We start from the raw sequence: 17,397 nt of genomic DNA, 5'->3' as shown, positions 1-17,397 counted from the left end.
CGAGGGTGGTGGGTTCAAACCCAGCCCCGGCCGAACTGCAACAAAAAAATAGCTGGGCGTTGTGGCGGGTGCCTGTAGTCCCAGCTGCTCGGGAGGCTGAGGCAAGAGAATCACATAAGCCCAAGAGCTGGAGGTTGCTGTGAGCTGTGTGACGCCACAGCACTCTACCGAGGGCAGTAAAGTGAGACTCTGTCTCTACCAAAAGAAAAAAAGCACTTTAATAAGTCACTTGCCTTCCAGTCTAAGCAAAAGCGAGACCCTGTCTTTACCAAAAATAGAAAAACTAGCCAGCCATCGTGGTGGACACCTGTAGTCTCAGCTACTCAGGAGGCCGAGGCAAGAGGATCACTCAAGCCCAAGAGTTTGAGGTTGCTGTGAGCTTTGATGATGCCACAGCACTCTACCCAGGGTGACAGAGTGAGACTCTTCCCCCCCTCAAAAAAAAGTCACGTGCCTCAAAAACTGGAATATGTAAAAGTTATTTTGCTAACACCAGTTATGAGGAGGAGGCTTTATTCAAGGATTTTCTGCTTTATTCACAGTTGGAAATAATATTTCAGCGACAAACGCTGACCTCATTCAGTTCTGAATGCAAAAACAAAGCTGAAATTGAGGAAACAAATTCAAATTTTAACGTTAGTACATCCAATTTCAATGTCTGAAATACAACTTTAACGTGTTGTTTTGCCATAACCCTAGCATGACCATGACTGTTAACACACTTTCTGGAGATCTCAGAAATTGCTGCAACTTCGAACAATAACCACACAGCCAGTCTGACGCAAGCATGTATGATCTCGTCTTAGTCTACATCTAAAGTTCTTGGACTTGTTCTACCTTTCTTAACTTATTTTAACTACAGTTTGGGATTTCTTCAGTGAAATCACTTGTTATCTACATGGTAGTTTAATAGAAGGTCTCACTAGGTCACCTAGGCTAGAGCACAGTGACCTGATCACAGCTCACTGTAACTTCCAATTCTTGGGCTCAAGAATCCTCCTGCTTCAGCCTCTCTAGTGGCTAGAACTAGTGGCACCCACCACTACCCTCAGCGAATTTTTTTTATCATTCCTGTAGAGATGGGGTCTCACTATGTTGCCCAGGTTGGTCTCAATCATCATCCTTCCACCTTGGCCTCCCATACTGTTGGGATTATAGGAATGAGCCACAGTGCCCATTATATCATTTTAAGTTGAAAGTGATGGCTATACTAGCATAAAAGTCATCTAAGATTAAGTTTAAAATAAAAAAGGAAAAAATGTTTCAGTGGAATCACTTTCCCTTTGCTGAATTATATTTAGATGCAGCAATGATTGCAGAAGATGCACTGACCAGTGCAAACTACTCTCTAAGGAAGACAGAAGAGGTTATTCTACACAGTGGCATATTTCTGCAGCACTTCCAAACACATTTTAATTATTCCAGCAAATGGAACAATCTTGCACCATTGTGTTTAAGAGGTATAAAGTAACATAGCACATGCTTTCCCTTTATTTATTGATCCAGTACTTTATCTATATTGTAATGTCTCTAAGAAGCCAAAATGTTTTGTAATTTTGTGGAATGCAGAAACCACAAAAATGAAATATTATATCTACCAAATATTAACACAAAATGCTTCTATTTGTTATAATAAGCTGTTAATCTCAAATACGCTTCTCTGGATCACTATTTAAAATATATTTAATATGACATATCACATGTCTACTTATTAATATTTAAGGAGTTTAGAAAATATACAATATATTTTAAAAGTCCATATAAAACAATGTATTTATGATATGCTATGCTCCAAAATAATAGAGCTAAATTTTCTACAATGTATGGCATTTGGTTTAAAAATTATTTTTTCCAATTTTGGGTTTATACCAAAAAGAGTAAGAATAAAAGGCAATATTTGAGTCCTGTGTTTAAAATTGTAATATCAAAATCTTATAAAACACCACTGGAATAGCTAGGCGTTGTGGCGGGCGCCTGTAGTCCCAGCTGCTCGGGAGGCTGAGGCAAGAGAATCGCGTAAGCCCAAGAGTTAGAGGTTGCTGTGAGCCGTGTGACGCCACGGCACTCTACCTGAGGGCGGTACAGTGAGACTCTGTCTCTACAAAAAAAAAAAAAAAAAACACCACTGGAGCCAAAAACAACAACAAAAAAAAAATCACAGCACTGACAGCTGAAGGAGATCCTTGGTGTCATTTACTGCAGCCCTTTTCTTGATACCGATAAGGAAACAGACGCCCAAAGTTACATCCATATGGTAAATCGGAGGTGAGATGAGATCAGGCCCCCACAGCAAGTCTCCTGACAAATTCAGAGCAGTCACTTGACTCGTCAATGATCTGCTGGGTTATCATCTGCAGAAGCCACGACTAACAGCTCTCTGGGGTTGTCAAGTATTCCCATCTTGTCATCCTGATAGCGTTTTCTGCTTTGGTCCTATGCAGATGTCATCTCACACCCTGAAGATAACTACTTCAGCATGCAGGACAAAGGCTCCGTGTGCTGAGAGCAGCAGCACAGGAGCGTCTCCTGCAGAACACGTGGTAAGTATGGTTTTTCCTACTTACCAAGTAAGTAAGGAATCCAATCCACTTGATAAGTAAAGGTTTTCTTTTTAAATCTTCAGCTTATATACAACTTTTCAGGATAGTGAGATCTTTAACAAAATTTTGCTCTATATTTCGGAAAAATCATTCTAAAAGAATTTCCTCTTATTTCTTTCTTCTTTTTTTTGGTAGAGACAGAGTTTCACTTTATGGCCCTCGGTAGAGTGCCATGGCATCACACAGCTCACAGCAACCTCCAACTCCTGGGCTTAAGCGATTCTCTTGCCTCAGCCTCCCGAGTAGCTGGGATTACAGGCGCCCGCCACAACACCCGACTATTTTTTTGTTGCAGTTCAGCCGGGGCCGGGTTTAAACCCGCCACCCTTGGTATATGGGGCCAGCACCTTACCGACTGAGCCACAGGCGCCGCCCAAGAATTTCCTCTTATTAAATAAATTCACCCTAGTAAATATCAAAATACTTGCATTTTCAAAGGACTCAGTTTATGATCACCTTCAATCTACAAGACTAGATTTTAGACACTACCATGGATTTGCAGGTATATTTTATGGAATCTGACAATCTTTGGTTTATTTGCTTTAATTACCATCTCTGTAAATTATTACTTTTTTGGGAACAGTTTTTAAATTCAGCTCTAATGCATGATGTTGTTATTATCTAATAAACACTTCCCTGTGGAGGGGGTTTGAACAGTCCCCCCACCCCAAAATTGACCCTACATTGTTCCCCCGAAAATAAGACATCCTCCGAAAATAAGACCTACTTACAAGAAAGATAAGACGTCCCCTGAAAATAAGACCTAGTGCATCTTTGGGAGCACACCTTAATATAAGACACTGTCTTATTTTCGGGAAAACAGGGTAGAAAACAAGAGAATTAAGACTAACGATGTATTAGCCACTTTACCATAACAAGAACACCTGAACCAGGTGAGCAATCCAGAGGAATGGCCTCTGGTGCTCCTCACCAGCCATAGAAAATCAAACTAATTTCTTATTTAAGCTCCAGAGTTGGTCTTATTAAGCACCAATTGTTTATGCTAGACTGTGCTAAGTGTAAGGGAAAATGGAGAAAAAGATGTGGCTTCTGCCCTTCAGGGCTCACCACCAGACGTAGGAAGCAACAGACAAGTATGTAAACAACCCCTGTATTAAGATGGGCTCTGTCCACATTCCAGCTCCAGCCCGCCCACCCCACTGCACTCAGCACTGTGATGTACATTATCATGGGTAAAATGAATTCAGGAACATTCACACAGCACAATATGGGAGAGTGATGATAGCTGCATCTTCTCCTAAGAAAATGCTTTTTGTGGGCGGCGCCTGTGGCTCAGTCAGTAAGGCGCCGGCCCCATATACCGAGGGTGGCGGTTCGAACCCGGCCCCGGCCAAACTGCAACCAAAATATAGCTGGGCGTTGTGGCGGGTGCCTGTAGTCCCAGCTACTTGGGAGGCTGAGGCAAGAGAATCGCTTAAGCCCAGGAGTTGGAGGTTGCTGTGAGCTGTGTGAGGCCACGGCACTCTACCGAGGGCCATAAAGTGAGACTCTGTCTCTACAAAAAAAAAAAAAAGAAAATGCTTTTTGCAAAGAATTAAAATTTCCCTTTAGTGAACCTTTTCTCAATCAAGTCATATTTGACTGAGCTAATATCTGTAGACATCTAAAAGGTGTTTTTAAATGGACCTTTAACTTCTGAGCTAAATATAGAAGGAATGGACAAATTGTGAGATGAGTATGGTAACAGCGACATGACGATGAACACAAATATAAAACATTACCAATGCATGTCTAAATATCCCTGGTTCTTTGATTTTTTTGAATGGTAGAATTATGAGATACTTCCAGTCATAGTTTTTGTCTACATTGTAAAATTTTACAGTGTGGATGTACATTACTTCTCAATTAAAAACAAAGTTTAAAAAGAACTCTTCTAGATGGTCTAGGTTTAAGATACACCTGAAGGTGGAGGGATAACTAGATAAGGCAATGCCTGGGCTCTTCCACCTCACTCAGCCTACCGCACGTCTCCTGGAAGGCCTCTTTAGGTGGAAAGCTGGTCCCCATTTACCCTAAGAAAGCAAATTTGCCTATTTCTGTGATGAGGCCGAACCACACCATACGTGAGACAGAAGAACCAGGTATCGTAAGGAAAACTCAGCTTTGAAAATCTTACTCCCTGGTATTGCAAATGTCCACCTGAATATCAGTAAGGCTGAATGCAATTACTAATCATTTCCACAGAAAAAAGGCACACCTATTAGTGCCATAAAACTCTACCAAATGTATGAGTCACACTGATTCACTTAGATAGGGTTGGAAAAATCACAGCAATAATTTGCCAACAATTAAAATTCAAAGGGCTCAAATGAAACGGGTTATAACACTGAATAATGTACATACAAAGTGTTGCTGCATAATCACAAAAACACCAGTAAACTGATTCAACAAACTATCCTTCAGAGGGTAGAAAAGGCACCTGCCTCTGATCCTTGGCCCCAGGCCTGCAGGCTAACCTATTGTACCTTCACGTTTGCAAACACTGATCATCCTAGTTTACCTGTTTGAATAAACTTTCTACAAAGACCTGAGCTTTACTGAGATTAAGTCGCTGACTCAGTAGGAGGTATGAGTACCTCTGAGGTCAACTAACACCCTTGGCTTGTCCTGTTACACAATTACATAGGTGAAACTGGTTACCATAATATTTTCTTCCTGAAGATATTATGAAACCATATAAAACAGAGACTACTTGAGCAAAGCCAACTAGAGACTGTCCCTCCAATTCATTGTGGCAATTTTTATTTTATTTTATTTTTGAGACAGAGTTTCATTCTGTTGCCCCAGGCTTGAGTGCTATTATGTCACAGCTCACAGCAACCTCAAACTCCTGGGCTCAAGTGATTCTCTTGCCTCAGCTCCCATGTAGCTGGGACTACAGGTGCCTGCCACAACGCCTGCTATTTTTTTCTATTTTTAGTAGAGAAGATCTCACCCTTTCTCAGGCTGCTCTTGAATTCCTGAGCTCAAGCAATCCACCAGCCTTGACTTCCCAGAGTGCTAGGATTACAGGTGTGAGCCTGCAAGCTTGGCCCATTGTGGTAAATTTTAAAAAGCCTCAGTGAGAGGCAGCACCTATTTCTCCATGGTGTCCCATGGATAACTGAGGCAAATGATCTTTATTTGGTCCTGTCCCATTTAGCGAACGGTGCAAGTTCCCTTAACTGAGATTTGAAATCAATTTCAGCAACAATGCATTCCCCTGGGTCCTCTTTCTCTTCACCAGTAGTTCTCAAATCTCACATACATCACGTACATCATAGCTTAAAAGAGGGTTGGGGGCAGAAGAAGGGAGGAGGGAGGAAAAAGAGGTGGAAAAAAGGGAGAGGAGGAATGAAAGGAGGTGAAGAGGAGAAAGGGGAGGAGGAAGGGAAGTTAGAGGAAACCTGAACACATTCCAACTCCATCCTGCCATCTGCAGAGCCAGACTGCTAGTTTCCACTGTGATCACAGTGATTCATTTTCAAGGCTCCAGTGTAAACTGGAGAGGGAGGGAATGGGGACAAGTTAAAATGCCATAAACCTTGCTATTCTTACTGAGATTGTCATTTTTCCTGAGTAGACGGCTCCTCAGATTGCTGTAAGACTTTAATTTCTAGATTTCTGAAAAAGCTTATTCTAGCAATTTTTTGCCAGTTTTCTTGTCACTTTTATCAATGAGAGCATATTCAGAGGTCCTTAGTCAACCATTGTCACTGGGATCCCATAAAAAGAGATCATTTCCTCCCCACCCTATTCGTCCTGAATTGTGACAGTTCCTCTAAGTTGATATGTGCAGGTCTAACACAAGAACTGAACAATCAGGTCTCTTTGGTGACTCAGGACAGATTCTCTGAGATGTGAAAATTAGAGAGAACTCCCTCAGATTCCAAAGGGGAAAAAACAAGGACCAGATTATTATGGAGAGATTGTGATTCAATCCCTGGACCCCTGGGGCAGATTATCCACATGTCATCCTGAGAGCCTTTCTTCTCCCAGGCTAGCAGGCAGAGCTTTGGGTTCCAGATGTCTGGACACAAAAGAGGGGCCACCCAGAGGCAGAAAACAGTCCTGAGTCTAATTTTTGGAGCTCCTGCAGTTTGTAGGAAAAATAAAGGGAAAGGGATATTTAGGGACTTTTTATAGAGAAACTAATAGCACCAAATTTCTCAGGCCCTCTTTTACATCAGCTTCAAGAATTGCCTGCTATTTTCTCAAGCACTGAGCTATAATAAAACTCTAAATGTTACCCCAACATTCAAAGCTGAGAGCTGCCAATTAGAAACTCATGAAGCTCTTCCATGAATATGGAAAACAGTTTACAGATTACAAAATTGACTTAACATCAAAACCAAACAGAAATTACCCTAACTACTTATATTAGTTTTATCCATCTCTTAGCATGTACCTGTAGTTCTAGGTACATGAAATAATAATAAATGAAGTTATAAGTCAATGCTAGTATGAGTGGTAGACATAAGAGAACTAAGCAATTTTTGCAAATATCTGTTAAGAAACCTATAGAGAACATTTCCTGTTTAGTACTATGGTAATAACTGCACCCCCACCCCCACTTCACACTTGACAATGAAGGTGCTAAGCAAGGCAGCAGGTGCTACAGGGAAATGCTACAGGCATTTCTTTTCAAAAGCCCTTCAGAATGACAGGTGAATGAGCTCCAACCAAAAAAGCAAAATCCGAATTTTTGACTCAAGAAAAAAGAAGGCAAGGCCACCAAAGAAAACCCAGAGAAGCGGCTCTCTTGCATCTGAGGGACAACAGATACACAGGAATTTCTCGGACCAGGTACCTGGTCATGGCCTGAATTACATATAATGCTCAATAGAGCTCTGATTAGAGTCATGTTTCACTGTCCTTGAACTATCACCTATGGAGGAGGAGGGGAGAAAGGGGAGGGGGAAAGGGAAGGGGAGGAAAGGTGAGGGGAGACGAGACAAGGGGAGGGGGTTGGGGGAGGGGCAAGAGGAGGGGAAGAGAGGAGGAGGAGGAGAAAAAGAAGAACGAGGAAAGCTATTGTAATTTTGAGTTAATTCTTCATGTTTAGGAACAGGAAGCAGTACATCTAAAAAATTAATAACAATAGGTGATAAAAATAGTAAGTGCTGAGTGGTGAATCTATAGTAATTCTGGAAGTACAGGAGGCCAACTACACAGAAGCGAAAGTCAGATGAGATCAAACATGGGATCTGCCCAGAGGTCTCTACCTGTGAAGTACCAAGCACTCAGTAAACACCAAACAGAAGCCACTGTTCTGTGATGCCTTGAACTAAGTATGATTGCCCATCTATTGCCTAAACAACACAGATGTATTTCCAGACATTTAGGCAAATTCCAGCATGTGGGTTGTATACATGGCTCTCTCTCCTTCCGAGCTTGTATTATCCACAGGCTGCATTAAGACCGCAGAACCTTGAATTAATGTTTCCTGATCTGACCTAACTAGGCTTCCCCTGAGTCTGGCAAAAAGCTTTTCAAAAGCCTTCTAAGGAGTTTCCATGCCAACATTTGTAAGAGTCATTATATCTCGGTCCTAATGGCAACAAGAAAAAGAAAAGGTATATTTTTTCTCTTACAGAATATATTTTCAAATAGTCTGTCACACTATTCAGATATCAAACTAAGATTTACCTATAAATAAAGAATAATATACACCTATAAGGTAATTGGAACTCCCTTGGAAGCTGATGTAAGAGTTCAACCCAACTGGAACACAATGTCACGTATTTTGGCAGAATCATACCAGTCTTTTATGGTTCCAAGGTCTGGGCTAACAGAACTTTAACCAAGATGTGGGGTTTTAGGTTTCCTCTCTCTTACCCTTCAGACATGACATCAGTTGGGCATATTTTTTTCTATCAATTAAACTCATAAAATATATGATGCCTAAAAAAGGGAGCCAAGCATTTTTTCTGACTGTCTTTACGGCCAAAAGAAACAGAGCTGAAATAGTCGAATTTAGATAGTTCAAAGTAGAGGTATGGGCAGAGAGAGAAAGGAGTAAACACAATTCTTACTGAACTTTTAAATCAGGTATTCAAATTTTCTGTCTGTATTTCCCAACAGAGGACCAGACAACAGCTAGAATAGAGTCTATAACCAAAAGGTCTCAGTATATGCTTTTTGAATGGAGTTAGTGAAAGAACAGGCCACCAACTCAAAATATAATGGAGAGCCACGACCTAAATGTTCTGATAGTCCCTTTGTCCAGACATTTGCTATTGGGTGGCTAATTAAATAGGATCTATCCCTGTGTGAAAAGTGTCCAAGGAAACCATCTTATTTCTGTGACCTTTAAATAGAAATACTTCTTTATTCCAAATTACCCCTTCTTTTCAAAAACCTTCAATAAATCATTACCAGTGAGTTACAACAAGAACTTCATAACCTGGTCTTCAGGACAGTACATAAACTGGCTCTAAACTACTTCCAGCCAGACTCATGTGTTCATCGTTTCCTATAAGAACCAGGCAATCTCACCACCTACCCACCTCTCAGACCACTCTCCCAACTTCTCCACTGGCCCAGACATTCAAGTCTCACACCAAGTCTCACGAATTTCCTCCTTGGTTCTGGGTTCACTATAAGCTCTAAATTTCCACGTCATTATTTTTTGTTACAGTCATATGGCATTTAACATATATGCAAGCATCCAGGTGCATGATCACAAACCTATCTACACTTGTGAGTCCCTTAGGAGTCGTAAATCATGTACAAATACATTATGTCCTGTATCTCCCTGTATCCTTAGCAAGAAGGGACCTTCACACACTCAGTACATAATAAATCCTGCCGTGGAGGTGCTGCATCACAACCACAGGAACGTGCTGAGTCCTCTTCAGTGTTTTCTTCGATCCAACTTACTTTAAATCACACCTCCTTTCATGTACTGTTTTATCTCACACAAGTTGTTTATTAACCACTATAGGGTCCAATTTCCTCATAAGCATAATAACAGTAGCTATACTTTTAATCTGGGAATAGTGACTCATGCCTATATTCCCAGCTACTTGGGAGGCTGAGGCAGGAGGAGCCCCTGAGCCCAAGAGTTTGAGGGTGCAATGAGCTATGATTGTGCCAAAGCACAATCCAGAGCCTGGGCAATAGAGCAAGACCCCATCTCTTAAAAATAAAAAATAAAAATAAATAAACTACTTCTATGAAAAACATTGTCAGGAATGTTTAGAAATTAAAATGTATAAACAAGGACCTAAATTTGAACTCTTCACATATCTGCACAAAAATCCATTAAATGTATATAGGTAGTAATATTCTGAAGAGGCTATCCATGAAATGCCATTCCATTAAAATAATAATCTTAGGAAAAACCAGTGAAATTCTTATTCTAGAGAATTTAGGAAGAAATGTTAATGGCAGTTGATCTCCTACAGGCAACGTGTACCTTGGTTTCTTCTTCCACCCTGTGGTGGAAAGGTCAGCTGGGAAGACGCTCAGTGCCTTTGGGGGAAGGTCTCTACCTCCATGACCCTCTCTCTTCATTAGGCAGCTCTCTGTCTCCATTACAAAGCCACTGTCCCTGAAATGATTTGTTCTCCTCTCCTTCCCAAACATGCTGATTTTTGACATAGCATTGTGTTCATCTCAAGTTCTTTCACTTCACCTCTACCTGAAGGAGCTTATCCTGAGGTCCAACTGTAGCCAGCACCCAAAGCCCCAGTTTAAAGCTGTCCCTTTCTCCACACCTTAAGTTAATACTTTTCTTTAAAAACTCAGAGCATTTATTTATTGTCTATGTCATTTCTTATCCAAGTCTAATGGCATAAATCTGACCTGAAAAATTAAAAATTACTTCCTCTTGCACCTGCAATAATGAAACCTCTGTCTTCAGAGAGCTAATGTGCACATATGTTCCTATAATGCACCATTAAATTCAGCTACATCTACAGCCATGTCCACAGAAACCTATCTTAATTGAAGGCCCTCCAGGCTCTAAGTTTAGGAAATCGTACAAATGAGGTTTCTATTGTATCGGTACCAACAATTTCCCCTCTGGCCAAGCAGATAAATATATGGCAACATAGAATCAAATATAACTCAAAGTGTGTGTCATATTATAAAATGCTTTATAATCATTTTGAAATGCTTAAAAAATCAAGGAGCGTGTGTGTCAACATTAGAATTTTGTTCAAAAACCTTGTATTTTAGAACAGAATCTTTACCCTTTTTTCTTCAATCAAGCCCCATTTGTGAAGTGTGTTAAATTTTCTGAAATCTCATTTCTTCTTCCAAGTGTAACCAATCCTTTTAGCCAAGTGTTACCTGATAAGATTACTGTGTCTATATTATTATCGGGAGATTACAAAGAAGGGACTAAAATCTGCACTGGGATATAGAACACATATACTAATTAAACAAAGCTACCAGAATAAGTCTTCTTTATAAAGCAGAACCTAAAATCCTTTTTCTCTTTCCAAAACCCCCCTATAATATTAATAAAATGCAACATACCTTAAAGTTTCGAATTCATAAAATGAGGAATCATAATACAAAAACAGAGTGTATCAAAGCTTAAAAGGCAGTGGGATGTATTCCAGGGCAGTGTGCTGATGCTAAGTCACGAGGTTATCATATTATAATTTGGACAGCAGTCGTGACGCCCTACCACCATGCCCTGTGGGCTCTCCTGGGCATCATTTTCACCCATGACTTAACGAGATTTTACAGTTTGAAGCCTCATCATCAGTGTGTGAACTGAAGCTGCTCCGGAGGCAGCTCTGGTAGCATATGAACTGAAGATGCTCAGGCAGAGAAACCAGTCTGGGAGCTGAACCAGACAGAGAGGAGACAGCAGGATGAGAAGGACCAAAGTGGAGGAGAAGACGATCAGAAACGAGATGGCAGAATGAACAGAGAGGGGCAACAAAAAAAAAGAAAGGGGAGAGGAGGAGAAGGAGAGAGAAAAAATGTAAACAATCTTTGAGAGTGTGAAAAGCAACATGTGCTAAATGCCTGTACTTCCGATTGCTGTTTTCCTAAGTCGCAGATGCTATCCAATGACCAAATCCAGAATTAGAATCCAGACACTGATCCATGAGCCAGAAGAGCTGGAGTATCATTAATATACATTTGCTAAAGAAAAAAATCTAAGTTTCAGGTCAATGAGTGACATGAAAGTCAATGTCAGGTTGGCTTTACTTGAGTTACCAGAAACCATAAAGCTGAGTCAAAGGAAATTCAAACGTTCCATTCCTCAGCATGAAATTGTTTAAACATAAAACAAGAGAATGTGATACTGGTTTCTTAGTTGATCATCTTCAAGCACATCTGCCAAGCAGAAATGACACAGTTCTTGTGTTTTTCCAAGAGCATTTCCATTACAGCCATTTCCATACTTTTGGTCTTTCCAATTTGAAAAATTTAGCAAGATCTACCTTGAGCCAACTATGAAGCAGACCACAGGGTGGCCTTTGATGTTTCAGTATCCCCAGCCTTCCAGCATCCAGGACTATACCCTATCTTGAACCTGGAAGTTACCCCTATTTTCCTGATTCTGCCAGAAAAAAATGTGCTCTCAAGAAATGGTCCTCAATACTTAAAAACGTAGGCATAATGAATTATTAGTCAGAAGAATAAATACTTTTTAAAGTGGTAGCTGGCCAATATATAATACTTTGTAAGCATCTAATGATGGAAAACCAAATCAAAATGTATTTTGTAAATTAAATCCCTTACATATAATTATAGGTAAAGTGGTGGTAAGAATTTCCATTCCAATCCCAAGGTGGTCAGGGAATTCTCCAGGTAAAACTGGTCTTCCCTTAACTTCCAAATTGGCCCATAGTGTCCCCTGCTCACAGGTGAAGTAGATGTAGATTAGCAGGTTACATAAACTTTTGTCTATTCCAAATACCATGAGGGGACTTGAGATGATGCTATTTTTATTGAGTCAATTTATTCTAACCCCATCAACATTTTTGGCATCTGTGAACCAGGAAAATCTGAATGGTTCATTGGAAGTATCATATTCACACATCAAATCCTTCAGCAGAACTGAACTTCACTGTAGAGAACTGTTTCACTTTCCATGACCAAAATCCAACTCAAGTAATTAAAGGCAAACAAATACAAAAGGTCTGAAAGCCATATATTTGCAGACTGCAATCTGACACATAGCCTCTTCTACAATAATCCAATACCCAATGGTGATTTTTGTTTTTTTTTGGAGACAGTTTTACTACGTCACCCTCGGTGGAGTGCCTTGATGTCACAGCTCACAGCAACCTCAAATTCTTGGGCTTAAGTGATTCTCTTGCCTCAGCCTCCCAAGTACTGGGACTACAAGCAACCGCCACAATGCCTGGCTATTTTTTTGTTGTTGTTGTCATTGTTCTTTAGCAGGCCTGGGCCGGGTTTGAACCCACCAGCCAGGGTGTATGTGGCTAGCACCTTAACCACTGAGCTTGGGGTGCCAAGCCCCCAGTGGTGATCTTAAACACTAGAGAAATAACGTCCCCTTGCCAGATCATGCCTGAAGTGGAATAAATTTTTCAAGTTACAAACAGTAAGAAACATTTGGGAATGGAGACCTTATTAATAATAATTTGTATTAAACTGATGGGGCACAGAAACCTTTATAAATTTGCTTTAGATGATATCTCTATCTTGATAGGCAGGAGTTTTGATTTACCTACCAATATATACTTAATTCTAGTGCAGTGCCTAGCAAATTATAGAAGCTCAGAAATATTTTCCAGTGAGTGAATGAACAGCCTCAGCAATATTAAACTCATTACTAGTATAGATGGTCAGCACCTGTCCTCCCTGAGTGTGGTAGTATTTTAGTCAGGAGTTAGTAGAGAGGAAATCCTTAGGAGGAAATAAATGAAACGTCAGGAACCAAAGCACACCTAAGCAAAGGATCACCACTTAAAGGCTTCGCATTAATAAAAATGTTCACTATAGCATTCTGTGCCTGTGACTAAGGAAATACCCCACTCAAGGACGAAACAGGGGCAGAGCCCCATGTACCGCCTTTACCCTGAAATCAGTATCTTTTAATGCATCAAGATGTTAACATTCCCCTGGTTTCAAAACTTATCTGCCAACAAGTCTACCCTGCTGCATCATTTGGCAGCAGAGTTCTCTCCACTTTCTGTGCTGAATCAAGATACGGTGTTTCCAGGGATATGGTATTTCCAGGAAGCTATTTAAAGCTACAGAGAACTGCCCAAGGGAAGACCCCACCAAGTCCTCAAGAAATTTTCACCTGGAGACGTTGGAAATGAAAGCGCATGTGTCAAGTCATGTTGATGCCCTGCCCAGGATCATCCACAGAGGCGAGGGACTCTCTGCCCCTGCGCATTCCCCCAGAGTTGCCTCCTGACTGAGGGAACTTACCGCAGCGCGGAATGTCTTCCGGAGCGGGAGGCGCCGCTGCCCACAGGGGAGGGCAGGTTGCTCCCCCTGTGCAGGTCCTCGATGGACCTGCTCCAGGGCTTTGATTTTTCCACCGAACTCTCCACAGTACTTTCCACACTTTCAAAGTCAAAACTAAAACAAAAGAGAAATGCCACTTTAGACTTAGAAATCCACATTCACACACATGCAGAGATTTGAGTTCCTATGATATTTCTGTATCTTACTACCAGAAGTCTTTGCAGACAAAGAAAACTAAAAAAGAAATACAAAAGACTTTCTATGGACTCAGCATTAGCTTCAAAAATACACAATGACAGGGTGGCGCCTGTGGCTCAGTCGGTAAGGTGCCAGCCCCATATACCGAGGGTGGCAGGTTCAAACCCGGCCACAGCTGAACTGCAACAAAAAAAAAAAAAATAGCTAGGCGTTGTGGCAGGCACCTGTAGTCCCAGCTACTAAAAAAAATATATATATACACAATGACAAATACTGGACCTGGTAAAAGAATAATGGAAGAATGAACAGCTGAAATTAAAAAGTGATGTATTATTTGTATTTTGCTTTATTCTACAAGGCTTGCTATCTTACCAGTTGCTAACACTGCTATGATGGAAGGGGGAAAAGATCTTACAGCTGTCTTTATTTTGCTTTAACAAGTCAGTATGTTAGGCTTATACTAATTTATTCCTACCCATCAATTTTCACTGAGCATTTTCTCCTAGCATTTTGCCTAGTGTGTTGGCAAGTGTACTTTTCCAACCATATGTGACACATTACTAGCAAAGTTACGGATTTGCTTTGATTTTGGAATTTCTTCCCAATGTGGTGCTCTTTAAAGTAAGATGGTTGTTTCTCTGACATTTTTTTGAGGTTATTACTCATGTTAACCATGTTAGAATACATGGCAAGTTGTTCATTCTTATATAGTTTCAGGAATAAAGTTTTTATATAGACTTTTGTGTTTCATGCCTTTTCCCTCTCCTCAATAAGTCAGTTAACTCTGCTTTCTCCAAAATAAATTGTACTGTTTCTACCCATAGTCCTGCCCAGCAACACCTGATCAGACAGAAGGCAGCTATACGTAATCTCTGCTGGAAGATTTTAGAGGATACTACAGAAGAAAATACAATAATATATATTGGAAATAAAAGTATACGACTTTCTAAAAGTATGACTGCCAAAATAAAATATTTTGTTAAGACCATTCCTATGAACATTGGTGAGATTCTCCACCTATTAAAAAACTAGTCAGAAGGGCGGCGCCTGTGGCTCAGTCGGTTGGGCGCCGGCCCCATATACCGAGGGTGGTGGGTTCAAACCCGGCCCCGGCCAAACTGCAAAACCAAAAAATAGCCGGGCATTGTGGCGGGCGCCTACAGTCCCAGCTACTCGGGAGGCTGAGGCAAGAGAATCGCTTAAGCCCAGGAGTTGGAGGTTGCTGTGAGCTGTGTGAGGCCACGGCACTCTACCGAGGGCCATAAAGTGAGACTCTGTCTCTACAAAAAAAAAAACTAGTCAGAAGTACAAAATCAGTGACGGGCACTGATCACAGGCAATTTTGTCATGGCTTTTGATATAATAACCAATGCTGAACAGAAAGGGATAGAATAGGGTAATCTAATAAAACCTTCACTAGAGAAGGGTGTAATTAAGATTGGAGAATGCAAGGCAAGTGGGCATCCCCAAACCTCTCGCTGCCTCAGCGCCCTTGCCAGGCCCCTCTGTGGCCCCCGTGCCATATAGCAGGTCAGCACCCATGTTCCTCTCAGCCCAACCCTCCCTCTCACACAACAGAGAAAGGAAACACACATAGAAATGAACATTTCTATTTTAGGGATGGAGTATGAGCCTGTGGTCTTAAACTACATCCTTACATTTCCGTGGGCTAGGAAATTGTCACATGCCAAGGAATAGGTTTAAAAAAAAAAGTAAGAATTTATTAGTTTTCAGAAAGAAGATAAATTCTATACGTAGACAGAACTAAAGCAAAGCAAAACCCAAACCAATAAGCAAAGATAGTAAAGCTAACTCTCCTCTCCCCAAAAAAATGCCAAAGAGGTACAAGGTTAGGAAATCAGAGCTCTGATCTCTTGTGGGCTACTGCCTTACTCTATAGCGGTGGTTCTCACCCTTCCTAATGCCTCCTAAATGCCGCAACCCTTTAATACAGCTCCTCATGTTGTGGTGACCCCCAACCATAACATTATTTTCGTTGCTACTTCATAACTGTAATTTTACTTCTGTTATGAATCATAATGTAAATATCTGACATACACGATATATTTTCATTGTTACAAAGGGGTCGCAACCGACGGTTTGAGAACTGCTGCTCTATAAAGTATAAAAATTCTCTCAGAGAGTAGCATAATCTTTCCCCACTGGTCCTATATGAGGGTACATTTGGGAAAAGTTGGTTTTTAAGTTCTTTTGTCATGTAGGTAAAGGAATCATTAGAGCAAACAGAATATAACATGCTATTCTTATGTATTATTTCTGAAATTTCTAAATCCTCCCTTAATTCCCTAAGTATTACTCCAGATTTTGTAATACACACTAGGGTATCAGTATTTGCCTTGTCATATAATATGAAGTATAAAGGAGATTAGTAGTTTTTGACGTAATATAGATAGATAAGATACATGCGTTGGAAGAACACGCTATGAAAGCTAGAATTGTATTTCAGAGGACAGTTTCTCAAGAAAATAAGAACTTGTCTATTGATTTTTCTTAGTCTATTCCATCTACTTACTGCATGTGAAGTATTAAACCTGAAACCTCTCCAGGCAGTTTCAGTTAATAGTTCAATTTCTGCACCTGTGAGAAAGGGGTAATTATACCACTGGCCTTCCAAATTCTCCGGGAAGGAACGGGGACTATGAAAGGGCATCTGGTTAGGTCTGAGGACTTCGCTGGAGTGAAACAGTAGAAAAACAAGTTATGCTTTAAAAACAAAAGTGGAAGACAACAGCACAGGCCGAAACACAGTCTGGTCCAATGAAAAATACACTGTTGGGCGGCGCCTGTGGCTCAAAGAGTAGGGCGCTGGTCCCATATGCCAGAGGTGGCGGGTACAAATCCAGTCCCAGCCAAAAACCAAAAAAAAAAAAAAGAAAAAGAAAAATACACCATTATTGCCTCAGTCTGTGCATGTGAGAGTGCGTTTGTGGATACTAGAATGTTTTCTGATTAAAGGAGAAAATAAACAGAAGACAATATCCTATTCAAATGTCCTCTTGCCAGTCCTATTGTAAGACATGTCAGAAGCCAAGAAAATGGGAGAGTTTTAAAGAAATAAAAAAAAAAACAAGGTTAAGAAACAAAACACCCAAGGTTAGTACGTTGTTTTTTTCCCATCTCTTCCCCATTCTTTCTCCCCGCTTCAGCTGGTGGGCAGAAATCA

At 40.7% G+C, this 17,397-nt stretch overlaps 1 protein-coding gene across 8 annotated transcripts in view; it reads right to left on the bottom strand.

Annotated features, from left to right (window-relative positions):
- FMNL2 (formin like 2) overlaps window positions 1-17,397 on the bottom strand; it is a 335,482-nt gene that overhangs the window by 79,319 nt on the left and 238,766 nt on the right. For all 8 annotated transcript variants that reach the window (XM_053598242.1, XM_053598239.1, XM_053598238.1 and 5 more), the window contains exon 6: window positions 13,977-14,129. In XM_053598242.1, the coding sequence (XP_053454217.1) occupies window positions 13,977-14,129 (153 nt within the window). The remainder of the gene's footprint in view (window positions 1-13,976; window positions 14,130-17,397) is intronic.

Source organism: Nycticebus coucang, chromosome 7 (assembly GCF_027406575.1).
Source record: "Nycticebus coucang isolate mNycCou1 chromosome 7, mNycCou1.pri, whole genome shotgun sequence".
NCBI lineage: Eukaryota > Metazoa > Chordata > Mammalia > Primates > Lorisidae > Nycticebus > Nycticebus coucang.
This window is presented reverse-complemented; position numbering and strand designations above follow the sequence as displayed.